The sequence below is a fragment of the Sylvia atricapilla genome, chromosome 2 (assembly GCF_009819655.1).
Source record: "Sylvia atricapilla isolate bSylAtr1 chromosome 2, bSylAtr1.pri, whole genome shotgun sequence".
Classification (NCBI taxonomy): domain Eukaryota; kingdom Metazoa; phylum Chordata; class Aves; order Passeriformes; family Sylviidae; genus Sylvia; species Sylvia atricapilla.
The window spans coordinates 25,138,840-25,155,732 of NC_089141.1; the positions used below are offsets into that span (position 1 = coordinate 25,138,840).

A 16,893-nucleotide genomic window follows, 5' to 3' on the forward strand; every position below is an offset into this window, starting at 1 on the left:
AGACCTTATCAATATACTTTCTTGGCTAAGAAATGTGAAGCTAAATGCAAAGACTTTCCTGGGACATATTTTGACATTTTCTACATGCATGACCACAAAAAGAAAATCCTGAGAAAATCAGAAAAATATGGGTAAGTCATAAAATGCAGAAAAGCCTCTTTATTCCCCTGCTACAATTAGGTTTTGAGACCACTTACCAAGCCTGAAGAACGGAGGTTGCACAACCTCTTTAACTGCGACTGATATTTGGCCTAATGTGCTCCCCTTTGGCACCATGATATATATGACAGCCACACCACAGACTAGAGACTTCCATGGTGGGTTTTTTCAGCTTTGAACAACTTTTCCACCAAGGTCACTTCTATTTAGGTCATTTCTATTTAGGTCTTTTTTTACTGGGCATGGAGGCATGAAAATAGGACCACATACAAAACCTGTGAGTCTACAGTGATATTTTTTTTATTCAGTATACTGATGCATGAGGAATAGGCTGGGACTAGTGAGCTCCTAGGCTAAGCATTAACATGTTTGCCAAAACCCATAATAGCTGAGCATTTATGAAAAAGCTGGGAGTAACATAAACTTCTGTTGCACCTTGAAAAGGCTGGTGCTCTGTCTTGATGAACTGTTGTCTTCCTTCTCTCTGCTCCCTGAGGCTGTCAGGTCAGGGCCTGTATTTTCACCTTTGATGAGTCCATGAGTTAAACCATTACTGACTACCATCAAGTCACCTCTCTGTTTCCACTCTCTCATCTTCATTGGCATGTATCTTGATGTCAGGCTATGGCTGAGGGACAGCTACAACTTATAAATGACTTGTTCATATAAAGGTGAATGTTGGGTCACACACAGAACAGAATGTAGGAAGAAATCTACAGCATTTCAGTATAACTATGCATTATATAGCCTGTATATAAGCATTGTAAGGCCACGTTCACAACAGGTGTGGAAGTTCTGCATAATTAGAGGAATTAAAAATTAGGGATTTTATGGTAACAAAAATAATTGGGAAAATCTCATGTTACTGAGATTATAACGCAAGAATACAACATTGTGGAGGCTACTATTTGCTTAAAGATCTCTGTTCCCATGGTAAAGTCTTTGAAACTGGCCCAGGGACTGCTCCATCCAGAAAACTTCCATTTCATCAGAGAAAGGTTCTGTAGGAACTAATTCAACTCAGAATTACATTCTTCCTGAGGTGAAACCTGGTGAAAGCTGGAACAGAGCTCATTGATTATTTAACCTTTCAGAAGATAGCTTAGATGGTTGCTGATCTGCTGATCCCTGTTGAATTTCTGGGGTTGGCCTCCACTGGCAGCAAGAAACTGAAGAAACCAGCATAAATCCAAGCACATAGTGAGCTATCATGTAGCACACAAAGAGGAAAAGATAGGCCATAGCTAGTACGAAAACTAAAATATAGGTAATTTTCCTTTATGGTCTATAGGGTTTCATTGGATCCTGTTCCCAGCTGGGTAGAGAGGAAAGTTCCACAGTGAGGTCTTTCTTGATAGGCCATCCCCAGGCTGTAAAGAATGGAGCCAAATTCTTATTCACCTGCTGAGAAAACTTCTGTGCCCACAAGTTCATCTTAGAAGCATTGTCTTTTGGGATCCTGGACATTTTCTGGTAGTCAGAGAAGAGGTGGATGAAGGGGTCCCAACCAAACCCTTCCTGTAACTGATGAAAAAGAATACAGTGTGAAAACAATTAAGCTATCATTTCACTGGCATTGTTCCTGTGTTACACACAATAGAAAATTCCACAGGTCTCCGCAGTTTCTTTTAGAATGAATGTAAATTTAGATGAAAGCATCCAACTTTCAGGCTTCAGAGCATAACTAACAGCACTAAAGTACAGAAAAATATCTCCCCATTACACTTATCCCAAAACAAACAGAGATCAAAGATACATTGAAAGCCAGAAGTGTCAGCAACTTATATAATAAGCTGCTGCTTTGGAGACAGTGAAAACAGTATCAGAGAGGACACTGACAGAATAGCTAGAAAGAAAGAGCACAGGAGAACAGAAGGAGAGATTATGAACAGGGCATGCTTTGCCTAAGAATAAGAACCAAAGGAGTTCATACAGAAAAGCTGCTGCAGAATTCGAACTGTTCTTTCACGCCACAATTTATTCCAGCAGTCTTGTTAGTAGCCAGACAGGAGATGAGACATCCCAGCCTACAAGCGTGGGTGAGACAGTCTGGTAGTGGCCAAACTGGTAAGGTATCGCGGGAAAATTTCTCCTCTTAAAGCTGTTCCTCTCTGTATAAATATTTTGTTATTCATTGCATCAAAAAACCTCAGAGAATGACTCTTCAGCTTGACGATTCAGATGCTTCTCTGGGATGTGGAAAAGTCAGGACCAATACTCTTCTAGTAAATATTCTTTTCCTCATATAAAGTGTTAGAGCTCTCAGACAAGGGAGCTGAGGGATACTGACCTCACAACACTCAGTAGTTTAAGCCATCATAATGGACATCTGCTTTGCAGTCCCCAGTTAAAATCAGGTTGAGTGCTCTATCCATTAGGCTAACAGTTTCTAGGAGGATTAAGGGAAGGGGGAAATCTCTCTTTCATGCTTCCCGTGAGAATGCACTTTGATCTACGACAAGGTTCATGTTTCAGAGTCTCAACCACAGTGAGGGCTCCAGTTCTGAGTGCAAGAGGAAAGGCTGAGCCCATCCTCTTGCCTCTTGATGGACTACACTGGCTCCACTCAGCACACTGGATGATATGAACACCCTCCTCTCTGTACATTTTAAAAGGCCATGTAACTCACCAGGAGACTGTTCAAATCCTGGCTCTTCTGGACTCTTTACAGTGCCAGGGGTTTTTTTGACAACTAGCCCACTGTCCCACAGGAAATCTGCTGTGGATTAAAGAGCTATGCCCAAGTTTGAGCCTCCTTTTCCCATGATGTATAACAAGCAGCAGTTGTTGTTTCTCTTCCAGGGGGAAACATTGCACTGAGCTATCTCCCTGAGTGGCTAAGCCCAAGTCTGGCAAAGGAAGGTTTTCAGGAGACATCAACTTTAGGCATTCTGCCTGTTTACCTCTAAGTGCTTTCTGGGCCCAGGATAAACCCTGACAGTAATGGAACACTTACAAGGCTTCACAGCTACAGTCACCAGGCTGCAGACATCCCTCTGACACAGGCTTCAGTGACTGCACTAAGAACACACACACATTTCCCCTGTTACCTGCAGGTATGTCTCCAGAGCAGTCCACACATTCCAGTCCTTTAGCTGAGCACCTTTCTTCAGATAGTTTTTTATCCTTTCCTGCCGGCACTGTGGTTTGAGTGCCTGATGGGCCTGATGCCTGGGAATGCCCAGCACCTCCTCATGAACATAGACAGACCAGAGGTTGCACGTGGCCTCTGTGGTGTGAGGGGGAAACTCCCATGCCTGCTGCTGTTGATTGTGTCCCAGCTCATGGATGGGACCCCAAAGACCAGTAGTTTGCATGTGCTCCACGTTTACCATCTCCTTCACTGAATCCACGTGGCCCATGATGGGGTAGCCAGAATGCATCCAGCCTGCCAGAGAGACAGGTAACAACATGTCATTAAGTGCTCACCTCAGTGCTTCTTAGATGTAAATGATTACTGTATTTTTTTCATTTCTCTGGTGCCTTCCCTGCATCTCAAAAACAACAATGAACAACCGATTTTTTTCCCAGTGTGATGTAAGGAAATACATCAAGTTTCACCCTAACAGACAGTCACCCTTACAACAGTCAAACAATAAAGGTAGGACTGACCCATCAGTTAAGTGCAGTTTTGCCTGCTCTCCCTTTTTATATATAAATATACACTCGTGGTTGGACTGAGACTGAGGTTTTAGGATGAGTTGAAAAGCCTCACCATTGCCCAGAAAACACCTGAACTCCCACAGGCTGAGCACAGGCTGACACCAACCATGCAATAATGTGATTCAGCACCATGGCACTCCTTGAGTGCTCCTGTGCAGAGTGTGGATACTGCAGGCCTGTACTGCAGGGGTCACTGGTGTGGATGAGACACATGGAAAACACAGTTTGTCATGCTTAAGGGCTACAAAGCCTGTCATACTTAAGCCTGTTCTTAACCTTGCATGATGGCTATTCCACAAACAGCTTCCCAATGGGCTGCTAGGCAAGAAACGTGCACTGCAAGGGATTTTACTTATGTCTCCTTCGTGTCTTCATCCCTAATTGAAGGTCCTCCTTGAAGATTCCCAAAGCTTCATGCAAGAGCAATGCTCCCAAATTCAAACACCTGCTGTAGCAGGGGATAAGCAGCCCTTTACACAGAGGGAGCCTGGTGGATGAACAGGAATGGCAATCTCCTTCCTGCAAGAACTGGTGAACATGAATATGAATGGCTTGGAACCAGTTTCTTCAGGAATTAGTGAAGATATTGAACTTCCTCTTTTTTAATAAGAGGGATATATGCAATTAGTAATCAGTAGCACCCAAAAAATTCAGATCCAGAAGTGTGAGTAAACCATTTAGTCCACCCAAGCCAAAAGATATTTTATGTCTGTAGACTATGATATTTTTAACTGACATTTTCTCAGCATAGCAGAACCTAACACTCCCAAGATGCACCACAAATTCTTTCCATTGTAGCTTAGCAAAAGTTTAGGGCATCAGGGTTCATGCCAAGACCTTGTCTCATTGTGGGATCATGAATTTAACCAGTTTATTTTGAAAAACAACTGACCAAAATGTTTATTGCAAAGTTCCATGTTTATGAAATAAATTGATTCTTGATCAAAGGCACTCAGTTCACAACTGGAAAAGCTGGAGTGGGGGAACATCAGCTGCAAAAATACACACTCCCAGGCTTTGACAGGAATACTGGAACTGCTTCCACACTGCCTTCATCTCACTGCCATCATCTCATCATCACATCTTTTTGGGCTAAGCTTTGCCCACAATAACCTTTGTGGAGCCCACCTCCAAGAATAGGCACACAGAGATTTAAAAGTTGTCATTGAACACATGAGAACAGTCCTGTGGGCTGAGCCAGAGAAAAAATAGAAATCAGGTCACTGCTTCCCAGCTGTACTGGCTCTGCAGTGCATTCAGGAGGGAGAATGAATAACTACATGTGAGCTAAAGCCACTGCAGTCAGCAGCTCTGCATCTTAACACACCCCAACAGGAGAGCAGCTGAGGAGACACCACCAGTTTTGAGAGCAAGGAGGCATCTGGAAAGACCAGTATGTTTTTCAAGCCCTGCCCGACCACATTTCCACACTGATGGAGTAGCTCACAGTTATGCAAGGGCCACAGTCATTGAACACCTCACATATGTTCCCAGTCTGGTTTTAGCAAAATAACCTTGAAGGAACAGACACTGCTGCTAGAGGCCACTTGCCTCTTAGCCCCGGAGAAGCCATATGGCAATGCACCTACCGCATGAGATCTGGACATCTGTCACAATCCTCTCTGGCCTTGGGAATTTTGCTGGTACGGCTGCCAGCTTGCTGATGGCCACCATGATCTTGTCCCACAGGGCCAGCAGCGGCCGAGGGTCCTCCATGTGGCGGATGCTGTCCGAAGGCACCGTCAAGATGAGATTCTCCACAGCCAGCTCTGCCCAGGGAGCAGGGTAGTGCCGGATACTGGCCTCCCACTGCCTTTCACAGGTCTCCCCTACAGCAGCAGCACAGGAGATCAGTTAAAGCACAATTCGGACTGTTGGCCGTGCTCACAGAGGTCAAGCTCAGAGACCAGGTCAGGAAAATTTCTTGGAAAACAGTATGTGGTAGTTGTATGACTGCAGGTGGTGGCTGTTAAATAGCCAGTCCTCAATCTGTTCTTGGGAAGCCTCCTCAGGCTCTTTAATAGGTAAGAAACAGAAAAGGAGTGACATATAACACAGTAGCATAGCAAGAACAGATCCCTGTTTCATATCAGAGAACAAGTGTGTCTCATTTCTTTTTGCCTAGCAGAGTTGCTGTTTCACATAGCATGCTGGTCCTGTTCAGTTTGACAGAGAGGAAGGAGAAAGGGGAGAAGAGAAGAGAGGAGAGGAGAGGAGAGGAGAGGAGAGGAGAGGAGAGGAGAGGAGAGGAGAGGAGAGGAGAGGAGAGGAGAGGAGAGGAGAGGAGAGGAGAGGAGAGGAGAGGAGAGGAGAGGAGAGGAGAGGAGAGGAGAGGAGAGGAGAGGAGAGGAGAGGAGAGGAGAGGAGAGGAGGGAGAGGAGAGGAGAGGAGAGGAGAGGAGAGGAGAGGAGAGGAGAGGAGAGGAGAGGAGAGGAGAGGAGAGGAGAGGAGAGGAGAGGAGAGGAGAGGAGAGGAGAGGAGAGGAGAGGAGAGGAGAGGAGAGGAGAGGAGAGGAGAGGAGAGGAGAGGAGAGGGGAGGAGAGGTTAGAAACACTGAAATTTAGCAGTGATGTCTTGTAGGATCTAGAGATGGCCATATGAGGGCGCAGTAAAGCAGGCAGAAAACAAAGCATGCTTTGCCTTGGCAGAGATCAGTCCCCCTTCTCCCCAGCACAACGGTTTACATCAGAAATAACAACTCCAGCCTCCAAGAAATGTTGGTGTGGACAAACCCTGCACATTTTGTGGAAGCTCTTTCACCTGCTCTCAGTCACGTAGCCGGCTCAGAGTGACTGACTTATCCAGATGCAGAGATTCATAGAATTGTAGAATAGTTTGGATGGAAGGGATCTTAAAGGTCATCTGTTTCAACCCTCTTGCTATGAGTAGGGGGGACATCTTCAACGAGATCTAATTGCTCAGAGCCTTGCCCAATTTCACCTTGAATGTTTCCAGGAATGAAGCAGCCATCACCTCTGGACAAGTTGTTTCAGTGTTCTACCATCCTCATTGTAAACAACTTCTGCCTTATACATAGTCTGAGTGAATCCTCTTTTAATTTGAAACCATTGCCCCTTGTCCTACTGCAACAGGTCCTGCTAAAGGGTTTGTCCCCATTTTTCTTGGACTTACCCTTGGTGAGGCTGTGCTGGCTGTTCCAAATCTCACCTCCCTGTCCTCTCTGTGCCTTAGCACAGCATCTAGGAGAGCTTGTTCCGTGATCTTCCGAGACACAGAGCTGAGGCTGACAGGATGGTGATTCCTGGGGACCTCCCTTCCACCCTTTTTAAAAATTAGTAGAAAAATGGGAATCCCAGAGGACAATATAGTAAGGAAAAAAAATCTGGGTATTTCTAAATCCAAGCATTTCTAAGACCTTCCTAAGCACAGGACCATCTTTCCTTTCAGTCGCTGGGACAACTCCATCTGTGAGCAGCCCTCAGGCAAAAAGCAGCAAGGTAAACAAACCTACCAAGCTTGAAGAAAGGAGCTCTGACTGCCCCTTCCACAGTGATGGACACGTTCCCCAGGACACTCTTTGCAGGCACTATGATGTAAATGAGGCCACCCCAGAGGCAGGAAATGGATTGTTCCTGGCAGGCAACATCACAAGTTCGTATCACCACTGGTGCCCGTTTCAGCTCCTTGGCTTGAGAGAGGTCATCCGTGTGACACCCAACCTGCACCTGGCAAGCACAAGTGTAGGAATAGCTGGTCAAAGGTGTGCCAATGTGACCTGGCAGACTGACCTCGGCACCCACTGAGCTCTCCACTGCAGCACTGTCCCCACAGAGCAGCCTTCTGACTCCAGCCTAGTTCAGCCTCTGGTGACCAGAGGCAGTAAATACAGTAAAAAACAAAGGTAAAGTTCATGCTGTCCCCATCTCAGTCTTACAGCTCTGCTCCCAGTATTCTTGGCTCAACTGCATCCTTCACCAGCAGGTCTAAGTACTACAGTGACTTCCTCCACTGCACTGCACTTGCATTGATGATCCTCCACCCTTCCCCAGCATCAGAGTCACTTGCTATAACATGATTTGGAGAGATGTCGTCATGACTGGTTTCTTTTATTGTGCCTCTTCCTTAGAGTTCTTACAATAAAACAGACACTATGTGGCTGCAGGATCAGACAGAAGCACCTGAGTTAACTTTGCATTTCAGCTGCAGGGAGGTTACTGTAAAAAATATCCAAGCAGGTAAGCATTTGCTTCTTGTATTTGTATTTTGCATAGACAGTGTATTTGTATTTTGCAGTGATAGCACTGTCAAAGGAATTTACGGGAGATCTGGAGAGATAGAATCAAGTCTGGGTCATAGAAGGGCCCAAGTGCTTATCTTGGACCTGAAAATCACCTTGATCAGGATTTTTTGTTTTTTTTTTTGCACCTAACAGAATGAAACCCAACAGCCCTCAAGCAGCAGCCACACTTAATTATCCTACCAGCACACAGAATGCAAAAGTAAAGCGTGAGGACGCAAGGTGAAGAAATAGTGACAAAGCATTTAAAGTGCCACAGGGTGGCAGCAGTAGGAAAGAGCGGGAAAGGTGGGAAAAGCCATCAGGAGAAAACCCTTCCCCGTGCTATTTTTGAGCGCTCACCCGACAAATACACCGGTGTAAACCAGCGCCACGCAGAGAGAGTTTACCTTCAGACCAGCACCGACCACCAGGCAAGGGCACGTTATTACTGCTGTGTGCCCTTCGGGGAGGTAGAGTCCTGTGCTCCTCCAGGCTGTCTTTCCTAAAACATAAGAGAACACAGTCCTGAACAGTCAAACACTTCTTTGTCCGGACCATTACAGATCCTGAAGATTTCAAGTTGCAACAGGAGAAAAAAGTTCCATCCCTTGCTCTACACTCACAGAACCATCTCACATTGACCCAACTTGTGAGAAATACAGTTTCAAAGAGATGAACAAAATCATCACATCATTAGCAAACCAGCCCATCCAGATTTACACTTCTGGAAATGCCAAGCTTAAATGTGCTTACTAGTACCTTCTAAGAATGAGAAGGAAAAAAAAAAAAAAAAAAAAAAAAAAAAAAAAAGAAGCCACCAAAACCCCAACACCTCCCACACTCCAGCTTTCTTATCCTAAAGACCTCATAAGAGGTGCCAGCTACGGTGGGATTACAAGACTGAAGTTGTAATGCTCATAAAACATTCCCTGAATAACAGATGGACAGTGACATCACATTTTTCCTTAGTGACTGGTCCAGCACAAACTGGAGCCCACAAAATTGTATTTTCTAGCTGACTGAAGTGATGAGAAAGCCTCAAAAGACCATTCTGTGCTAGGTGTACCTGTAAGAAGAGTACACTTCTACAAGAAGGGTACACCACTACAGTTCAGCATGTTTCTAGACAGTCTGTCTGCCCATGGAAAAGCAATAAATCTCTCTAAACAGCAGAAATCTCTCTAAACACTTGCAATTTACAGAATTTACAGTGCAAAACTGATCTATCTTTACTGTACTGATCAGGCAGATTCTACTCCCTACTTCTGACATAAAAGTTTACCTAGGCATATTTCAATCCAAACACCACAAGTCCTAAAAAGACCTGAATTGTCATTAAGCACCCAACTTACAACCTTTCCTGTCATCCAAGAAAGAAGAAACAATTTTGTCAAGCAAAACCTAATCGAAGGAAAAATGCAAATTAGAATATATCACTGTGTGTTACCAGTTCATCTCAGTTTTGCTGAATTTGCACCAAAAGGCAGTTTTGAAATGGTGCTCAGGGTTTGCTATAATTTTTCTTTTTTCTTTATGTGAAATGACACAAATTCTGAGTATTTTCTGCTTTTGTCTGGACTCATTAATGTTAAAACCAGTGAAAAGTTCCAGCCTCTTGTTTTCACCCCCAAAACCAGATCTTCCCTCCATTGTGCTGATACACCAAGCTGTGGGACTGTGCTATAACTCAGGCTGAAATTACCTAGATCACAAACAAGCCTTTAATTTCTAACTCCCACCTCTTTGCAGGATGACTCCATAGGTGGCTATATCAGCACAAATATGGAACAGCAACCTGCCGTGTAGAATCCAGCTTCTCAGAGAAGCTTTCTTGCCCAAACCATTATGTCATGCAAATGCCCTGTGGTACCACGTGGGAGGAGTTCTCCTGCCAGTGCCTGTCCACCAACAGGGAGGAAGCAGGAATTCCATGGTGTGTTTCAGGTGCTGAGACCAGGGCTGGCCACAAAAGGAGCCTGTCTGCCACTGCACTGCACAGTCTCCTCTCAAGCCCATGGTGAAATTGCTCATCTGTGCCCATGTTCAGGCGCACACAGACACAGCCACACTGAGGGCAGGCATCCCACTGATCCCAGCCACAGGATGCCTTGAGAGGAAGAGAGATAACTCCTCACCTGGGTTTGTGCCATCGATTTCCACAGTGACACGGGGGGCACAGACCCCAGCAGGAGATTTCTGCAGCAGGGCAGTGCTGTCTGTCATGCTGAGGGACAGCTCGGTGGCCATGCAGAGCAGCACGGCCTCTTTGGAGTTGCTCTTGACCGGGCAGTGCCCGCTGACCTGCGGGATCCCAGTCCTCTTGAGCACTTTGGTCAGGATGCGGTGGAGCGAGGCGTACGCCGGGCAGTCGTGGGCTGGGATGTGCAGGAAGGCAGCGCAGTCCTGTTTCAGAGGGTGCAGCCAGCCCTTCAGGGGCTCTGTGAGCTCCTGATGCCCCTGCAGCTGCGTGCTGAAGAGCAGGAGCGCCCTGCGGAAATGGTAGTGCTCCCCTGGCCCCACGGGCGGGTACTTGGCTGCCTTGCCAACCTGCCCCAGGATGCTCAGCCCAAAGCGGTTCAGGATCCTGTTGCCAGGATATTCTGCCACAGCAGCTTTGCCACAGTTCTGGGAAGCCCAGTACCAGGCCTGGCCCCCCACAAGCAGGCCACCTCCCTCGGCCACAAAAGTGTGGATCCTCTCGGCTTCTCTGTCGCCATAAGACGTGCAGCAGTACACGCTGATGTCACCCGCCAGCTGTGACACTTGCGACTTCACCTGTGCCTGAGACAGGAGGCTACACAGCTTCTCCAGTTTGGGATCCACCCCAACCAGCCCCTTCCTCCCGGCATCCAGCCAGGAGACAGCATTGAGCAGGAATCTGGCCAGCTTTGGGGAGAAGAGTTGGCTCTCATGGGTGGCCACCAGCACGCGGCCGCGGCCGTAGCGTGCGGCAGCCAAGAGGCAGCGCTGGGAGCTGTCCAGGCACAGCGGGAAGGAGAGGGCTCCGTGCAGCAGCAAGGTGGAGGGTGTGCCCCCCGTCACCAGATCCAGCTCCGACACACCGCGCAGGAGAAACTCGGCATCAAGGCTCAGGTTGGCCTGGTGCCTGCAGCAGAACCAAGAGAGGTCCAGGTTAGCCCGCAGCCCAGAATCCCAGGTACAAAATGACTGGTGTCATAGCTGAAATTTAAGTTCTTCTCTTGATTTCACAGAATATTCTGAGTTGGAAGGATCACCGAGTCCAACTCTTTAAGTGAGTAAGCCATACCCACCTCCTTGACACTATTAGTAGCACCATGTTCTAACCAACTGACCTATTCTCAGTGGCCATCCTTGCCTCTTCTTTCTCCTTCATCCCAGGACATCATGCTGTCAGTTCTTTCAGTTAAAAAAAGCCCAAATCCATCAATGACTCATTTTTCTCCTTTTAAAGCCTCAGTTGTTACAGCCAAGCGAATCTGTAAGAATCTCAGACCTCATTTAGAAAATGGAATGAATAGGTCAAAAGGAAGCTTCTAGACCTCTTTCTTTGAAGAGCCACCTGAAAATCTAAACACTTCACAGAAACTCAAAAATCAGACCCTTCATATTTTTTTAAACTGCAGATTCAAACTGCGTATAATGTGGGAATTGGTAATTTCTCTATTTGCCCCACCCTAGCCTTTATGAACTAGGTGAGCCTGAAAAATTCCTGTGCCTTTTCCCAAGCTCTGCCACTGTTGAGAACTGAAAAAAGGGGTGCTAGAACGGATGGGCTACATGGACAGGCAGACACACAGCTAGACAAATAGTAAGTGACTGGAAGTTGAATTAGAGCCTTAACACATACACCTCACATTACCTCACATCGTTGGTCCCCACAATAAAAAGAGAATAGGCTGTGCAAGGCTCTCTTATCTCTGCTATTTCCATATAACTCCTATATGTCACTGTGGAGAAAGACATGCTGAATTACTCTTGTTTGCTTTGTGTACACTTTCCCCTGGTTCTGTCAAACAAGTTTTCCCCAACACCTGTGAAGGATCTGTTGTTATGTGGCCACTGCTGCCAACTCAGTGAGAATAAATGATGCTGCCCTTCTCCATGCCTGTAAGACAAGAATTAAATCTGCAGCTCTTCTTTGGTTATTACTTTACTGAGACCCTTTGTCAAACAGAGCATGTGCCCAGGCATATGGCACAACCCCTGCCTCAGACTGAAGCCTGATTCTTTGCACACAAATCCGGCAGGAAGGCCCAGATATACAGAGCTATTGTGCTACACAGAAATTGGAGATGTAAATTCCTCTGTGGCTCTGGATTCAAACAAAATCCCCACACAAAAAAAATATAACCTAAACAAGGAGTAATTCACCCTTAGTTACCATTTGAAGTCTTGTTAATTGTGATGTAATTTTTTCTTCTGAATTCCCCACCCCACCTCCCTCTTCCATGCCATGTGCATGAAGCAGTGGGAACATGCCTGTGCAGTGCAGGTGAAGCAACCAGCAAATTTTAATTAAGCAACCTGATTTTTTATCTTGCCCTAAGCATTTCACTGAATTAAATAGCAGAGCTCTCTGCTACCTTTACCTGAAAACACCAAAAATTATCAAATTCCATTAATTGTTTGAAAATATTAGAAATTTCACATTCTATATCCACAAGGAAAAGGATGTGAGGGAAAGGCTTGCAGGGAGTTTTACTGTAATTGCTGTGGCTGTCACTACAGTGAAATGAAGCTGCCACACAGAAGAAGTGCAGCAGCACTAATGCTCCTCAGAGAACCTGCTGTGCCTTATGTAACTTAGCAGAAAATGGCAGCAGGAAGAGCCTGGCATGGCCACTGGCAAGGGGAGGAAGACAGCAGGGCAAACATCCAGAACTCCAATGCCTGGTCAATTGTACAATATGAGCCATAACAGCCCTGAGTTTTATACCTGATAATCCAGAGCCCAAAGAGCCAGGCTGGAATCCCAAACAAACTAGGAGCACTGAAATTTCTTGCCCACAGCCTGTGTCAGAAGCTGAGAAGGGAGGAGGCACCCAGGCTCAGCTCTTGCCAGCTCCATGGGCTTACCTGCAGAAGCAAATTCTTGCAAGGGACAGGATAAACAGGTTTAGCAGCTGTCAGCCAGGGCCTGGCCCAGAGAGCTGACCTGCTGCTTCATCTCCAACCTGGTTTACAGCCGTGGGAAAGTTGCCCTGAATGTAGAGATGTGTGGGGAGAGGGAGAGGAGTACCGCCTCCTGGCCTTGTTTTGCTGCATTTCACTCAGGTACGCTTTATCAGGCAGGCTGCTCTAAAAGATGGCTCCTCTCATTTCCTTCTCTTGGAATGGATTCCCTGGGCCTGGTCCTGCTGCCGTGGAAGCCATCAAAACCAGCATTCTTTCCAATTGCAAAGAATAGGAAGGTCCCCTTTAAATTGGAAGGCAACGATTCCATCCTGGTTATTAAAGAACCAGCATTCACCGTCACTCTCACCTCTCACCTCCCAAATCTTCTACAACCAACTCACCCACATAACCTGATGGGTGGTTTAAAGAGAGGGCAATTCAGATACTCACGGGACAACTAATGGGATCTTGGGAATCTTCTTGGCAACTTTGAAGATGCCTTTTTCCACGGCGTTCCCCGTGAAGTACACGCCAGCCACGCTGGTCACCTGGTTCCCAGGGAATTCGAACAGCACCTTCTCCTTGCTGTGCTTACTCGCCCAATGCCAGGCTTGGCCTCCCACAAGCAGCCCTCCACCCCCTTTGACAAAGTCCACGATGGCTTTGGCCTGGGAGCTGTCATAGGCATCCATACAGAACACCCCCATGGATGGGCTGGGATCTGCCCCCACCTGCACTCGGGTGCCAGCCCCGAGCAGCACCTGGCACAGGCAATCCAACCGAGGATGAACCCCAACCAGGGCCTCGGGGCAAGGCTTGAGCCACTCCACAGCATTTCTGAGGAACTGGGAGAACTTGGGGCTCTTCAGGATTCCTTCATGGGAAACAACCACCATCCGGCCCTTCCCATACTGTGAAACAGCAATCAGGACCTGCTTCTTAGAGCTCAGGAGCACAGGGTAGGCGTCCTCTCCAACGAGGAGCAGCTCACAGGGAACAAAACCTCCAGTGAAGTCCCATGGCCCGACACCATCCACTAACAGCTCGTAGGTGGCACAGGGCTTCATTTCCAGGGCACTCCTGTCTGGTGGAGAGAAGAACAACACCCATTACAGTAAACTTCAGCAATAAGGAACAGCTGTAACAACCCCATAGAGCAATTAAGGGTTTTTTTTGGTTGTCTGGTAGGAGCTCCATACAAACAGGAGTCAGATTTGTGGATACAACTTTTTGGAGAATTTGGTTTGTTTGTTTTGTTTGTTTGCTTGTTTAGCTTTGTTATCACACTATTTACACATTTAAATCTCCATGATTATGGAGACAAAGTGACTGTTTCAGCAAATTCTGCTATGCACTGTGGCAGAAAACAGGGAAATAAAGGTATTCACTTTCCCATTAACAATTTATTTGAAAAAGCAGAGTGCCAGAGGCTCCAGGAAGTCTACTAGGAACTTGTATGGTAGAGGTGGTTTACACAGTAACAGCCAGAAAATGAAAACACTGTATCAACACAATGCACAAACTTGCAGTTCACATTTTAGCTCTTCATTGGATACATACAGAGCTACACACTGTTGCTGCAACATGGTATTCCGAAGTTGTACTTTTCTACCTCCATTTAGGCAATATAAACCCATGCTTAGTATTAGGAGGTGCAGTGAGGGGGAGGAGAGTGAGCAAAAATGATGGAGATGACCAGCTTCCCTGCAATAACTGTGAGTTTAAAGCACACAGTACCCAGGAGAGCATGTCTGGGCACAGGAGATTCACACCCTGATCCAAACTCTTTTACAATCTCAATAAAATAATTTCCCTTTCCCATAGCTTTGTTTTGTCTGTTTTTCCACCTGCAAAGTAAGGAGAGTGTACTGACCTCGACTGCAAAGCCCTTTGGGGTCTGTGAGTGACACGTGCTCTGTTTAAGGCTCCTTCGGCGTGAAAGTTTGGCTCAGCTTTTCCTCAAAGCTGTCTTCTGCTGAGCTGGAGCAGCTGTGGCTGTGCAAACAGGAAGGCTTTGAGGTATGAGAGTATGACCCAGTCCCACCCAGTTTGTGTCATTCAGGATTCAGAAGAATAACTTTGAGCACGACACCTACGGCAAGGGAAGGAGCTGCTCTGAAGGGGTGTGGATCTTTCCCTGGCAGCATCCCATGCCAACACGAGGCTTCACACACACTTTGTAACTGGCTACCCTGAAAGCACGATCTTGTTATCCAAACACAGGAAAATGGCAAGTCATGGAGAAGCTGCATCCTTGATCTGGATTTGTCACAAGCCCCAGGGTGCTTAGAAACAGCAACCTGATCTAGAATGACAGCATTGCTTAACCTCTCTGGTCATGCCTGGAAGCTCTGCTTTTCACCAAAATTATCATGGGACTTCAGTATTGTTTTGCATGTGATTCATGAGTCAAAGCTGCTGATTAACATAGGATAAAAACTACACTGCCCAGTAACCTAGTGCTTGATTTCTGGCTTAGTCTGAATCCCAGCTTTGTGTCCCTGGGTTTGAAGAAGCCCTACAAGTACAGGCAAATACGAGGTCAAAGTGTTTTAGGGGGTTTTACTGTGAATCATGCAGCAAAGCAGTAACACAGCCTTGGAAAATACTGAAGATAGTTTTGGTGGTTTCTGTGGATTTGATAGTAATGTACCTATACTGACACACCAACCATGGTGCAGGGGAGAGGAAAAGCAGGTAGATTGTTTCAGCATCTCATATTAAATGACAGAACCAGAGAACTACTGAATGGTTTGCGTTGGAAGGGACTTTAATGAACATATAGCTTCAAACCTTTTTCCATGGGCAGGGACACCTTCCACTAGACCAGGATGCTCAAGGCCCCATTCAACCTGGCCTTAAACTCTTCCAGGGATGAGGCATCCACAGCTTCTCTGGGCAACCTGTGACAGTGTCTTACCATCCTTAGTAGAGAATTTCTTCCTAACATCTAATCTAAACCTGCCCTCTTTCAAGCCTTTCCCCCTTGTTATGTCACTACATGCCCTCACAAAAAGTCCCTCTGCAGCTCTCTTGTAGCCTCCTTTAGGTACTGGAAGGGGCTCTAAGGTGTCCCTGGAGCCTTCCCCAGGCTGAACAACCCCAGCTCTCCCAGCCTGTCTCCATGGAGAGGTGGTCCAGCCCTCTGATCATCTTGGTGGCCTCCTCTGGATTTGTTCCAAGAGGTCCGTGTTTTCCTGTGGTGTCCTAGGAACACCAGAGCTGGATGTATCACTCCAGGTAGGGTGTCACAAGTGCAGAGGGGCACAATCCCCTCCCTTGCCCTGCTGTTCATGCTGCTTTGGATGCAGCCCAGGGCACGGTTGGTTTTCTAGGCTGTGAATGTACGTGGCCAGGTCATGTCAAACTTCTGGTCAAACCAACCACCCTCAAGTCCTTGGCAGGGCTGCTCTCAGTTAATTCTCCACCCAGCCTGTATTTGTGCTTGGGATAGTCCCTCAGTAATTCTACATTGGAACAAACCATAGGACTAGGTTTGATGTAATATCATCAAATTTCTTAGTCTCCACCTTTTTTCTTATCACAGGATCTGAAAGCTAACATCCTACACTATCAGCCTAGGAACACTCCTGATCCCTGGCATTAATCCAGAACAAGGTGAGGCTCTTCGGAAAAAGATTTTAACTCTCTTGACTGAAAGCAATTGTGGCCATGTAACAGAATTCCCAATTCCACAATTTTTCCATTTCAAATGTTTTAAGCATTTCAGAGTG

At 46.5% G+C, this 16,893-nt stretch overlaps 1 protein-coding gene across 1 annotated transcript; it reads right to left on the minus strand.

Annotated features, from left to right (window-relative positions):
• Window positions 1-393: 393 nt before the first annotated feature.
• Window positions 394-14,259, minus strand: TCAF2 (TRPM8 channel associated factor 2). The gene is made up of 7 exons (XM_066341041.1): window positions 13,610-14,259; window positions 10,198-11,168; window positions 8,470-8,564; window positions 7,295-7,508; window positions 5,412-5,651; window positions 3,210-3,547; window positions 394-1,683 (listed from the first exon to the last, which is right to left on the minus strand). Exons 1-7 carry the CDS (start codon window positions 14,224-14,226, stop codon window positions 1,438-1,440), a joined length of 2,721 nt encoding a protein of 906 aa, XP_066197138.1. The 5' UTR covers window positions 14,227-14,259; the 3' UTR covers window positions 394-1,437.
• Between the last annotated feature and the right edge of the window lie 2,634 nt (window positions 14,260-16,893).

Excerpts from the sequence above, each read along its gene's own strand:
- TCAF2 (XM_066341041.1), bottom strand. The coding sequence starts at position 14,226 with ATGAAGCCCTGTGCCACCTACGAGCTGTTAGTGGATGGTGTCGGGCCA. Across the intron at positions 5,652-7,294 it reads AGCTCCTTTCTTCAAGCTTG|GGGAGACCTGTGAAAGGCAG; the intron begins GTAGGTTTGTTT and ends CTGCTGCTGTAG. Across the intron at positions 3,548-5,411 it reads AGATGTCCAGATCTCATGCG|GCTGGATGCATTCTGGCTAC; the intron begins GTAGGTGCATTG and ends TCTCTCTGGCAG.